Source organism: Dipodomys ordii, unplaced genomic scaffold (genome assembly GCF_000151885.1).
Source record: "Dipodomys ordii isolate 6190 unplaced genomic scaffold, Dord_2.0 Scaffold85, whole genome shotgun sequence".
NCBI lineage: Eukaryota > Metazoa > Chordata > Mammalia > Rodentia > Heteromyidae > Dipodomys > Dipodomys ordii.
Genome location: NW_012267301.1, coordinates 3,837,494 through 3,850,839, shown reverse-complemented (window position 1 = coordinate 3,850,839; position 13,346 = coordinate 3,837,494). Strand labels below are relative to the sequence as shown.

At 46.6% G+C, this 13,346-nt stretch overlaps 1 protein-coding gene across 2 annotated transcripts in view; it reads left to right on the top strand.

Annotated features, from left to right (window-relative positions):
* The first annotated feature begins 117 nt into the window (after positions 1–117).
* The window catches only part of Ablim3 (actin binding LIM protein family, member 3), a 127,596-nt gene continuing 114,367 nt past the window's right edge, over positions 118–13,346 (top strand). For both annotated transcript variants that reach the window (XM_013025499.1, XM_013025500.1), the window contains exon 1: positions 118–254. In XM_013025499.1, coding sequence (XP_012880953.1) covers positions 242–254 — 13 coding nt within the window. In that variant the 5' untranslated portion in view covers positions 118–241. The remainder of the gene's footprint in view (positions 255–13,346) is intronic.

The window sequence follows — 13,346 nt, the reverse complement described above, 5'->3', positions numbered from 1 at the left end:
GGGGGCCGCGGCCGGGGGGCCCTGCCCGCCTCCGCCTCCCGCCTGCTCTCACCTGTCCCTAGCGGTCCCCCTGCCTTCAAGGCCGGCGGCTGCACCGGGCGGAGAGAGCACCTGCGGACGGACGCGGGCTGCCCGGCATCGCCTTTTCACCCCCCAGGTGATGAGCGAGGTCGGGAGCAGGGAAGAGTCACACAGCGACCGGGGCCTCCGGATTGAATGAAACGCGTGCGAAGGCGTCACCATGAACACGAGCAGTGAGTGAATCCTCCTCTCCTTTGCCATGGGAACAGGGCCGGGGGGTGGTGGGGGTGCAGGAGTCCGCGCCCCGGAGCCTGGCATCGGCCCGGACCCCCCGCGCGCCCCGGCCGCGCCTCGGGAGCGTCCCCCGGGCACCGGGAAGCCTGTCCGTCTGGCTTTCCGTGATGGTTTTGCTGCTGTGTCGTCCCCGGCGTCAGTTGCCTCTGCCTGGGGGGGGGGGGGGGGACTGCTGTCTCCTTCTGGCACTGCCTGCGAAGGCCTAGGAAGCGGCAATGTGGCCATTGTCTGGCTGTGGGGGCTCGGAGGGGCCCTCCCTGCGCACCCCTGGCCAGCCGTGCAGGCCCTGTGCGTTCTGAGAAGAGCCAGACGCGGGGAGGATGGTGCTGGGCGGGCATGGGCGGGCACTGGCATGGGGAAAGCTCAATGTGATAAACAGATCCCTCCGAAGCCACCTTTTGGGGATTTGGAGGCTGTGGAAGATCCGGCTTCGTGCGTCCTTCGGTGCGCTGGAGCCCAGGCAGGCTCCCTGCCGACCTGGCAGGCTGCTTAGACACCCTGAAGAGCCCAAGGAAAGAGCTAGCCCTCCCCGCAGCCGCTCTCAGGTGCCAGGGGCTGCAACTGTCTTACAGAGCCAGGACCAGACATGTTGCTTGCGGGGTCGGGCCTGGGTTCCTGAGAAATGCACTGGAGCCTCAGGTAGAGGCACTCTTCAGTAACAGCCCCTGGGATCCTGTGGGCAGGGGCGGGGTGCTGGGAAGGTCTTACTCTCCAGCTCTGTTATCAGCTGGGCTTGTCCAGCATCAGGTGGGGTTGTTGGGCCAGAGGCCCTACAAACATTTCCAGGTCCTGAGGCTCTGAGTTTGCTGTTAGTCCCTGTTCTGCCTCCCAGATTGCCCATCTTTGAGATCAGAGGGACTGTGATCTAATCATCTGTAAATTCTGTCTCCAAGAGCTAGAGCTGAACAGCAAAGCCAAACAAATTTTGAGTACCTGTATTGAGACCATCCAGCCAAACCCTCTCGTCTCAAGGCCGTTGGCATAGGGAAGAGGAAACAAAGCAAAAGCAACTGGGATGGAAATGAAATATATTTACTATGTATTTGTATGAGTCATCTCTCCCCGGCTTTCTTTGTATATTGCATAGCCATGCTAAGCAAGGGAGTGAGGCTGGACTCCCTCAGCCACTTCCAGCCAAAGCATTTTGCCTTTCGATTTTGACAGTCTGGAATGATGGGTTGGCTTCATACGAGACTGGAGAAAAGAGCAAAATCCTCTGGACGCTTTTACCTTGTGAGCTATATGTTTGCATCTGTGTGATTCCAGAAAAAAAAATAAAGATGTGAATTGCCTGTCACTTCTCACTATCTCTAGAAAAAAAGAAATGTATTTATGGGAGTCTTTCCCCATTAAGTGATAGAAGGGAGAGATGGCTCATTTATTTTTCAAGAAACTAAGAGGCAATAAGCATCTGACTCTGCCTTTCTGTCTCCGGAATCCTAAAGAACTCTTATCCTGTTAGTAACTATGAATATTCCTGAAAGAAAGAAACAGGTTTTCCTTTCTTTTGTTGTTTAAAGAAATAATTATCCATAGAGTGATTACTGCAGAAGACAAGGACTGGCAAAAATGCCATTCAAGTTTCATCCACTTTTTCTAAGCAAGGAGGATGTGTATTTCATGGGTAGCCTTGGGATATCTGAGTTACCCATAAGGAAAAAAAATGCTTCTCTGAATAAGTAGCTGGGGGAAGGTTGTGGAAGAGACTTACACTCAGGACTTGGGATCTAGCCATCATCAAAGTTCTCCCAACTGGGAGAGTGTGCAATGAAGAATAGAAATCAGACCTCATAGGAGTGACAGACTGAGCATTGGCAGGAGATCCTTGGCTGACCTAATCTAAGAAAAAAAATGCTCCCTTTTGAGATGTGAAGTTATTAACCTAATTCTTACACCTGAAATTGTCCCTAGCAGAAATGCGCAGTCAGTAGTGTTTGTTTCAGTTCTGGTTTGGGTGTCCCCACCCCTGAGGCAGACTCTCTCTAAGCTGTGGGATGGGTGTCATTGTTACAGCTTAGTAGCTAATATTCAGTAACTTCATTCAAGTTAGGAAGCTAATTGTGTTACAAAAGGCACTGGGCTATTTACTATATTTGACAGTGGGTACCATCCCTAATTAGTGATTCAAATGCCAGTGTTGAAGTGCTGCCAAAGCATGAGCTTAGTGTTTAAACTCTTAATCACTTCATCCCGAGAAGGGCAGAGAGCTATATTCTTGGTGTGGCTATAAGAGTGATAGAGCTGCCAGGCACCGGTGGCACACACCTGTAATCCTGGCTACTCAGGAGGCTGAGATCTGAGGATCACGGTTCAAAGCCAGCCCAGGCAGGAAAGTCTGTGAAACTCATATCTCCAATAAACCACCAGAAAACCAGAAGTGGCACTATAGCTCAAGTGGTAGAGCACTTGCCTTGAGCTGAAGAGCTGAGGGACAGTGTCCAGGACCCACAACCAACAAAAAAAAAAAAAAAGAGCGATAGAGTTCAGGCTGTGGAATCGGAGGGTCCCAAATTCCATATTTCCCGTTTCTCTTATTAATTGGGTGACCTTCAGAATGGTGTCTCACCACCTGCAAGGATGAGAATGGAAACTATGTGCTCATGTTTAGTGTAAACTATAGAACTGGGAGACTTGCCCGCTGATGCACTGTCATCACATCACTGATGGGTGGCCAAGCTGTCATCGTCACTGTAGCAATTGGCCGGTTGGGACCATTGTCACCATTGATTTAAGGACATTAGTAAGCAGGTCATTCAGCCTCTCAGATGTCACACCCAAACCATGAATTGTGAAGTGAACCTGAAGTATGAATTTTGAGGATTAGATGCGGCTATAAGGAAATGTTTGTGTAAACATGTATAAATTATTAATATATATCTCCAGAAAATGACCCAAAAAAGCCAGAAGTGGCATTGTGGCTCAAGTGGTAGAGTGCTCACCTTGAGCAAAAGAACTTAGGGACAGCATCCAGGCCCAGAGTTTTTTGCCTAGGACTGGCAGAAAGAAAGAGAAAGACAGAAAGAAAGGAAGAAAGGAAGGAAGGAAGGAAGGAGGGAGGGAGGGAGAGAGGGAAGGAGAAGGGAGGGAGGAATGCAGGGAGGGGGAAGAGAAAAAGAAGAGAGGGAAGGAGAGGGGGAGAAGAAAGGGAGGGAGGAAGGAGAAAGAAAGGAAGGAAGGAAGGAAGGAAGGAAGGAAGGAAGGAAGGAAGGAAGGAAATTTTTCTCAAATAGCGACTGCTCAGTGTAGATGTTAGTTTCAACAGGATCCTCTCTTGCAACATTTTGCTGAGCCTTAGTCCACCAAATGATGGGCACTTTTGAGGAAAGGGTAATTCTGGAGTTGAAAGAGTAGAGTAGCAGACAGACCTGAGTGGGTATGACAGGTAGGGTATGGTCCTCTGAGCCAATGAGGAAGAAGAAAAAGGCTTCCTAGAGGAGGAACAAGACTGGAGGCCACCCAGACCTGGCAAAGCCTAGGCCCATGCCAAGTGCTACCTTCTCCTCTGGGTGAAGGATTCCCAAGGAGGATTCAATAGAGTTCGGAGTTCTATAGGGTAGCTCCATCATCCAGCCTTTCTTTCTTCCTGCACCTTCCCAACCTAATTTTGAGGATCCTTTGTTTCCTGATTTTCAGATCAGCCCTCTCCAGTCACCCCCTGACATCCACTCTGCATCACCCTGTGTGGGGTCCTATTTGACCTGGTCATGGTCTCTACACTACCCTATTCTCTATGTCCCTGTCACATCTGCCTCTTTCCATTTGAACAGCTTGTTCCTTTGACTTCGGTGCCCCTGTGCCCACTCCATACCCATCCTCCACAGCTGCTCAATTCCTCCTTGGCCCCCCCCCAGCAACATCCTGGACTCTCTCTTCATTCTAGTTTGTACTTTGCCTTTTTCATTGTCTGTGCTAGTATTAGGACTTGAACTCAGAGCCTGAGCACTGTCCCTTAGCTTTTTCACTCAAGGCTGAAACTCTACCACACCTCTACTTTAAACATTTTGGTGGTTAATCAGAGGTGAGAGTTTCCTGGACTTTCCTGCCTTGGCTGGCTTCAAACAGCGATCCTCAGACCTCAACCTCCTGAGGAGCTAGATTGACAGGTGTGAGCCTCCAGCGCCCAGCTTGTACATTGCCTTTTTTATGAATCCAAACCATATGCTTTCACCGTCCAGAGCCATGGGGCAATACCTACAGAATGTGCATATTCTCATTTTGGTTATCCTTTATTGGAATCTCCAGTTCTTACATTGGTAGAAGGAATTCCAAAACTAAGGAAGACTGAATCGATCCCAAGTATGCTTAGACCCAGTCAGTTCTGTGTCCTGTAAAATGTTATGTTCCTCACTTAGACCAGAACTTCCCAAGCTTCTGAATGCTTATGGTTTTCACAAGTGCAAAACTCAGGGATGGTTCAACCCCAAGGTGGGGTAAGCATCCTGAACACTGTGAACAATGGATTCTTCCCCATTTCTAAGCTTCCCCGTCCTGCCTCTGGCCCCACTGTAGCCTTTATCATGGATTAGCATGCTGAAAAATTACTATTTGGGGGTAAACTTGGTTTTGTTGAAGCTTGTATTCAAGAATCATGTAGCTGGGCTGGGAAGGTGGCTCAGTGGTAGAGTGCTTGCCTTGCATGCATCAGGCCCTGATTCGATTCCTCAGCACCACATAAGAAGAAAAAGCCGGAAGTGGCACTGTGCCTCAAGTGGTAGAGCACTAGCCTTGTGTTGAAGAGCTGAGGGACAGTGCCCAGGCCCAGAGTTCAGGCCTTAGGACCAGCAAAAAAAAGAATCATGTAGCCTCCCAAAGATGTCATGGGGCAGTAAGACCCTGAGCTGAGGGGTAAAGATTCCTGAAATCAAACGCAGAATCAGTCACATGCCTTGTGGTTTTAGACTGAATAGATTATTTCTGTCATGTGAGCAGTAACAAGACAGGGTGCAAGATTCTTGAGAGGACTGTGAAATACCACGAGAAATTCACTGGCATTGGGTCCCTGTGAATGGAGTTGAATCTAAAGTTGGCCACTCAATAAAGCACTGAACTGATGGCTGATGGTATCCTAACAACCAAACTCTTGGACTGAAAATCAGCCTGTCATGTTGGCCCAGTAGCCAGTGCTGGGTTTTATACACAGAAAGCCATAGATTCCAGGCGCTGGTGGCTCACACCTGTAATCCTAGCCGCTCAGGAGGCAGAGATCTGAGGATTGCAGTTCAAAGCCAGCCCAGGCAGGAAAGTCTGTGAAACGAAGTGGCTCTGTGGCTCAAGTGGTGGAGCACTAGCCTTGAGCTGAAGAGCTGAGGGACAGCGCCCAGGCCCAGAGTTCAGGCCCCACGACCGGACCCAAAAAAACCCACAAAAGCTCTCATTCACTTAGCTTCCCTTCAACCCTAGCAATATCATTCTTCTATTACAGAAGTTAGTCATAACTACAAATGCAAAATGTTACAAAGCAAATGTGTTGCAAAGGGAGATGGACAATCTTGCACACTCTGTAGGATTTAATGGGACTTATTAAAGACTTGTCTGAGACAGAACAACAGGTTCTCACTGGTAAGCCAGAATCAAGGAGCCTTAGAACAATGAAGGGACAAAGAAGCTGGGCCCCAGTCACTCATGTCTATAAGGAGGCTGAGACCTGAAGATCACAGTTCGAAGCCAGCCTAGGCAGAAAAGTCCATAAGCCTTTTATATCAAATTAACTACCAAAAAGCTGGAAGTGGAGTTGAAGCCCCACAGCCACAAAAAAAAATAAAGAATCAGAAGAAGAAAGCAGCCATAGACTTTACCCCTGCATACAGTATAGAGTGAGAAAGAAGGTGGGGAGCTCTCTGTTATGGTCCTGGCAGGGGAAGGATAGTCCCTCTTAATCAAAGGAGTCTGCACAAGTGTGTGAGGAAAGCGCAGAAAAACAGAGAAGCCATAATGGCCCAGTATCAGGGGGCTTGTAACTGAAGCCTGCTACAGTCCCATCCCAGCCTGAAGGGCTAAAGGAAGGAATCCAGAGCCCTGTGGCTGTTGGCTAGGGACTCTGTGGGTCCTGGTTCCAGAAAGGCAGCTAGTAGCTCAGTTGTAGAGGAGGAACCAGAAAGATAAATATCCTGACCTCTCTTTTCCCTCCCTAGAGTATTTCCTGTTGACCCAATCCAAACAGGAGCCATAGGCCACGCAAGGCAGTAGTGAGGCCTGTAGTGGTCAGTCCTCCGGGGCACAGTGCAGGCTGGGAGGAGGCAGAATGGGTCAGGAGAGATAAGGGACCTCAGAGTGGAAGACACCTGGTACAAGGAGCGTGATGGTCTCCCTCTGCTGACGACGTTGCTGGGGTCAGGGGTTCTAAACAGTTTCCAGCACAGGATGCGTTGCACACGCCAAAACAATAGCATAGTCTCTGTTTAGTCATCCTGCATTTCTGAAACTGATCAAACAGAGGTGGCTGTCTACATTGCAATAACAGAGCGTTTTTGTTTTCTGAAACAGGGCTTCCCAAATGAATGCAGCAGTAGTTGACAAATGATTGTTTGAAATTTAAGGGGGTGTAGAGAATAATGAAAGCAACAATTTAAAAATCTTCCCAAATGAATATAACACAGCTCTGAAAATCACAATGTGATTTCAAGTGCACTTGGATGGCACAAAGGGAGGGATATTGGTTCTGAACTCCAGCTTTCCCGATCTGGCAGAAGCTTTGTCGTGCCGCAGTCAATCACATCTGCTGTCGTGAACGGTGAACGGTCAACACCTGGCTCTCACCCAGCATCCGCCAGATGCCATTGTAAACGAACAGAAAACAACCAGAAGTGTGTAAGCACCTTGAGTTTTGGGGTATTTTGCCAATTAAATTATCATTGCGATTCTTAAGGGAAGAGTGGACCTAGATTCCTGGGGTTAAATTCCATCCTTATTTGTTTTATGTCCTCTGGCAAGTCACGTTCTCTGTACCCCATTTCCTCATCTCTAATGACACTCACAGAGGTGCTGGGGGGAGGGGGTTCATAATAGTGCCTCTCTCAAAGTTGTTACCAAGAATAAACAAATTTGTGGGTATTTTTTAAACAGTGACTAGAACATAGTAGATGTTTAAAGTGAAAAGTTAGAGTGTGTTTGTTTGTTAGGGTTTCCATAACGAAGTATTATGAACAGGTGGCTTAAACAACAGGAATGTATTCTTTCTCAATCCTAGAGGCTAAAAGTCCAAGGTGTGGACATGGCTAGTTCCTTCTGAAGGCTGGGAGGCTCCGGGCCTCTCCCTGGTTCTCCAGATCTTCCATGGACAGAGGTCCAGATTTCCCCTTTTGATTAGGACTTCAGTTACATGGGATTAGAGCCCACCCTAGTGACCTCATTTTAACTTGATTATCTCTGTTAAAATCTGTCTCCAAATACTGTCACATTCTGAAAATCCAGGTAGCAGGACTTCTGGAGAGGGAATACAATTCAAATTCACAGCATTATGTCTGTCAGTGAACTGATGTCCCAAGAGGAAGACTTCCCTGGGGCATGGGTTCCCCCAAATATTACCCAGACCCTCATAGCTGAGGTAGGACACTGACGGTAATTATTAAATACCAGTGTCACAAAAGTTATCTCTCCGGTTAACAAAGGTTATCTCCTTTGCCATCTCTTGTGAGAGAGATGGACCTTCCTGCTGCTCACCTGCAGGAGGTCCCCACCCCATGCAGGGAATCACAGGAGATCTATATGTCCATAGTTACTGTAGGTCCTGAAGCTCACTCTCACCCATTCAGGTTACTATATACAACTATAGTGTTTCAATATTGCAAGGAAATGTACAGGCTCAGCATTGGCTTTCACTCTGTCTAGCTCCTGGGAAGGCCCAACATGAGTAACTGGACAATTATTTAGTCAACACCAGGACTGTGCCAGGCATAATTGTGGGTACATGCCCACAAATATAACAAGTATAACCATTATGGTCTTTTTTCCCCCATGAACCACACATGTGGACAGAATGTGCACTCTGGAATCAGCATAATAAGAATTATTTTATTTGCCCTTTATTGATTTTTCATAAATTTAAATCCTTTGCCAACATTGGGAAATCAAATTTAGATTTTCTAGCTTCTCTCTTTTTGTTTGTCCAAGTTTGGGACTTGAACTTGGTGGCCTGGGTTTGCTCATTGACTGGTGCTCTACAAACTGAACCACACCCCCAAACCCAATGTCTAGCTTCTCTTAAAAAGCAAACAAAGCTATCCAAAAGTCTTCTTCAAGGACTTTAACTCTCACTGTTTAACCCAAAGCCAAGCTCTGTAACAAAGAAGACGTCCAATATGACCAAGATGGGCTGTGTCTATGCACATGTTCACTTTCTCTGTCATATTTTTCTAATACATTTTTCTTTCATCTTAAAGACAAACAAAACAAAGATACTACACCCCTGACTCTATTTTCCTATGATGACAGTTGGTAGTATTGCTGGCTTTAGATGGTACATGCAATCATCTCTCCTTTGACACAGTGGCCACTAGTCCTTCTTACGTTATGCAACAATGGCTTAACATTTCTATATTTCTAATAGAATGTCTTTGTAGTGTCAAACTTGTAGCAGTGTCTTTATACAGACATGAAGAAACTGCAGCCAATGTATTGATTGTGGGGGAAGTCCTGCCTGGAGTTACAAATTAATATGCTCTGCATGCTATAAAGTTAGGGCAAAAACCCTACTATGGTCCTTATATCCCCCAATTAGGCCTTTCTCAGAAGGGTGACATCATGTCCTCTTGGCTATAGTTGGACAAATCACAGAACAAGCACTTCCTTGTCTCCACCTTCTGGAGTTTGGTGTTGTTTCCTAGGAACCTCATAGTAAGAGGTGGGCCCAGAGAAAAGGAGCAATTCTATATTCCAGCTCTAAGTACCTTGTCTAGCCCCGAAGAAAGAAGGCATCCTGGGAGACATCCTAGTTACAGTTGTTCCAAAATGGTTCTAACATAGAAGATAAGCCTCCATCCAGTCTTCATCAGCAAAGACACTTTAAAACAGACTGCCTCTGGAACCATGGCTGAAATGGCGTTGAAATGTGGCCACAACAGTGATCCCAATTTCCCTAGTATATAATGACTTCTGCTCAGGTCAGATGCTTCCTGGTTCCCCTGGCATAGATCAGAGTAGCAAATAATTCATAAAATACCTCAATTAATTTAGTCATGAAAAACCCACTTTCTCTAGGAAGCCCTACAATAAAGACAGATGACCATACTCCACTAAGCCCTAGTTCATCTTTCTAAGTGTCTGCTAAAAGTCTCATCTGAATATCTCAAGGCAAAGGAAGAACTGTTTCAACTCTCACTGTGCCCACTGATGGGCAGACCCTTCCTCCATCCAGTCACCTAAGTTTATGCTTAAAAAGGAGTTCTCGTTGACATTTCCTCTTCCTCCAGTCTCCTGTGGTGTCTGTTACTGCATGTGGTTACTTCTTCCCCCTAATGTGAATTCTTCCCCTCCTCAACCACCATCACTAATCAATAACATGGCACCAGACAAGATAGCCATTGGAGTAACAGGAGAGGAAGGCAGGGTTGAGGTCAGGTTCAGAAGGATGCAATGAGTGATGGAATACATGGTGTTCTGCTGTGTGGGCAGCAGGGGATCTTACCATTGTTCCATCTACACAACATTGTGTCCAGGAAGAGGACCGTGATCAACTGGCACATGCCCAGAAAGGAGTGATCAGAAGAGCAAAAGGATGCAAGACATTTTAGGAAAGAAGCACAATAGGAAGACAATGGAGCGAACACCATAAAAATGAGTCTGTGGCTGCCTGAAAGAGTAGCTAAGCCCTCGACCACTTCAGGCTCTGCCCCTGGGTTGTGCACAGGTCTTAGACATCTCTGGACCTCTTTTCTGAGTATATCACCAGCCAAACAAGAAGCACACACGGGCACCACACTGCTGCCCGTTTGCTCCCAGGAATGTAATTACTGCTTGTGGGCTTCCGACAGCCACCCCCCCCCCACCTCCCCTGGCAGAATCACACTCGCTACTGCCTGTCCAATTTCCAAAGCTTCTTTCTTGCTTCTGCTTAATTTTGTGCAAAGCACAGGTCTTTCTCCAGGGGCTGTTATCGCTTACCCTCTCTGGCAGGGCCAATGAGATGACGGCTTTGCAATGGTCTAATGACACAGTTGATCTATTTTAAGCACATGAAGCACACACTCCACCGACTGTCAATCTTCTGTTCCTGAAGCAAGCATGGAAGAGCAGGGACTGCCCCATGTCGGCGCCTGTGTGTTGAGATTTGGGGAAATAGCCCAGGCATCCCAACTCTGCCTGTCTGAGGATGTGTAAGGTGTCCATAGTATGAGATATGTGTGCAGTCCGCCTGACTTGTTCAGGAAGGAGATGTTATGTTAGGATTATATATCCCAGGAACCTCAGCTGACTATAAATGACTCTCTCAAAGGGCAGAGACAGAGTCCTGTCACCCAGGAAGAAGGGCAGCCCCTCCTCCTAAGATTCTTTAGCCCCAGATTTTGTGTGTGTGTGTGTGAAAATACTGTACAGAGGGGTTACAATTACATGGGCAAGGTAATGAGTGCATTTTTATCAAGCATTGTTGCCTCCTCCTTTGTTTCCCCTTCCCATCCCTTCCCATCTCCCTCCCCTCACCCCCGCTCCCCCGCCAAAGTTGTAAAGTTTGTTTTCGAAATAACGACTTGTACATCTCATTGTTGCAATGGGTCCACCTGTATCCCTAGTTAAACTATTTGTTTTTTCCTTTCCCCTCCACAAAGTATACCAACATCAAATACAGTGAAAACAGGAAATGGTAAGACTTAGAAAAAATTATATTAAGTGAAGTAAGCCAGGTCCCATGGTTTCCCTTATTTGCAATAACTAGTATATGTCTGAGACAAGCAGAAATGGTCAAATAAGTTGATGTTAGGCAAAATGAACCCCAAGATAAGGATTCAAATGTTTTTTTCTTTCTTGCAATTGTTTCTAACATATTTATAAGATTTCTTTGTTGCTTTGTATGTCCCTCCCCCACGGTATAACCCCTGTTTTCACTATATCAGATTGTTTTTTGTTTTTTCTTTTCTAACTCCTCCTGAGTACAAATGTTTTACCTATATTACTTTATTTAATCGTTACAATAATCCTGTCTGGGCCTTCCCTAAATTCCATATCCTGTTCTATTAGCTCTCATCATTCATCCTGAGACTAACCATAATCCATAATTATTTTATTCATTAGCTCACTGACTTCATCTCTACCTCTTACCCCCTTTGGATTGTAAGACACATGAAGGCTAGGTGATAGACTCTGACAGTTTTACTCTGCTGAGTCTTCCAAAGCACAACACAGTGTTGGACTGGGAGCAATGCTTGCTTAGGGCAACAGTTGTTGAACTTAGGCTCACCTCTTCCTGTGCCCACTGAACCCTCCTCACAAAAGTCCAGCAAGGTGGACCCTACGTATTATCCTCAATTCACAGAGGAGGAAACTGAAGCTTCAAGAAAAGCCGCGCAACTGGTTAGCGCACAGTACTTATGAGAAAAGATAAATTTGAAATAAGCAAGGGAAACCTGATGAATATGTGAAAAGATGGATTTAATGAGAAGGACTGTAATATCCTGGTTTTACGGAAAGGGAAAATGAGATGCACCATGACCCCACCTGGGTAAGGCCCCATGAATTAGGAAATGGTAGCATGGGTTCCTAAACCATGTGTATCTGGCTGAAGCCACCTCTTTTCCTTTTTGCTTCACCTCTGTACCACCTTTTCCAGTTTTCTGTGATAAGGGACACATAGGGAATGTGTGGGTTCCATGGCTGGTTTGCAATTGAATGTCTCAGCGGTGCTCGCTCACTGAAGCAATGCAATTCAACCCCACTCTGTATGACAACTCTAGGCCCTATGGAATCTGAGAGGCATGGGACAGAGCCTGACCTCAAATAGCTTCCATCCAGTGTCACCGAGGGGCAAGCACAAGTTCCGGAGAGTATTATGACCAGTGTTGAAAAAGGAAGGGAACCCTTTGGAAGTCTCAGGGAAGGTATTAAACCTAGATGTTAAGGGGGCAAACAAATTTGTGTTAGATTGAGTAAAAGAGACAGTAGGGCTTATTTATGTTTTTATCTATTCACTCGGGCATACACACCACAGCCCCTCATCCTGCAAATCCTGAGTTCTGGGCCCTTGGCCCAATACTAAGATACTGAGAATAAAAATTAAAAGATACCCTTAGATATGTATTTTAATGTTTTTTCTTTCATACATGTGTTTCTAACGCATTTATAAGACTATCTCTTTGTTGCTTTGTATGTCCCTCCCCCACAGTATAACCCCTGCCTTCACTATATTTGATGTCAGTATAACTTGTGGAGGAGATGGGGAAAAACCAGTTGTTTAAGGATACAGGTGGATCTGATGCAACAATGAGAAGTACAAGTTGTCCTGTCCAAAACGAGCTTTACAACGTCGGTGCGGGGGGAGGGGGGTTGGGGGGGGAAGGCGGTGGGATGGAGGAGGGAAGGAGAAGGATTGGGATGGGGGGAGGGGGGAGGCTGGGAAGGGATGGGAAGGGTAAACAAAGGAGGAGGCTGCAATGCTTGGTAAGAAATGTACGCATTATCCTGCCCATGCAATTGTAACCCCTCTGTACAGTATGTTCACAAATAAAATAAAATAAAATTAAAAAAAATTAAAAGATACCAGCATTTCAGAAAGTATCAGAAAGGCCACTGTGCTTTGCAGAGCATAAGTTCATGGCAATGGGAGCATAAGGGAGAGGGGTAAAGATCAGATCCTGGAGAGTGTTAGATGCCAAGCTAAGCAGTGTGTATTACAGCCAACAGCCAATGAGGAGTCAAGAGAGGTGTTGAGCTGCATATTGACCCGACCAGAGCTGTGCATTATTTAGGCCGATCTCCTGGCAACATGGGCCTGATGCATTGCAGAGCCCAGAGGCAGTGAGAGACCAAGGAGAGTCAGGAGTATGGAGAGAGTGGGGCAAAAGAGAGTGTGGGCGTGCAGGCTCCACGTGGTGCTGCTGCCTGTG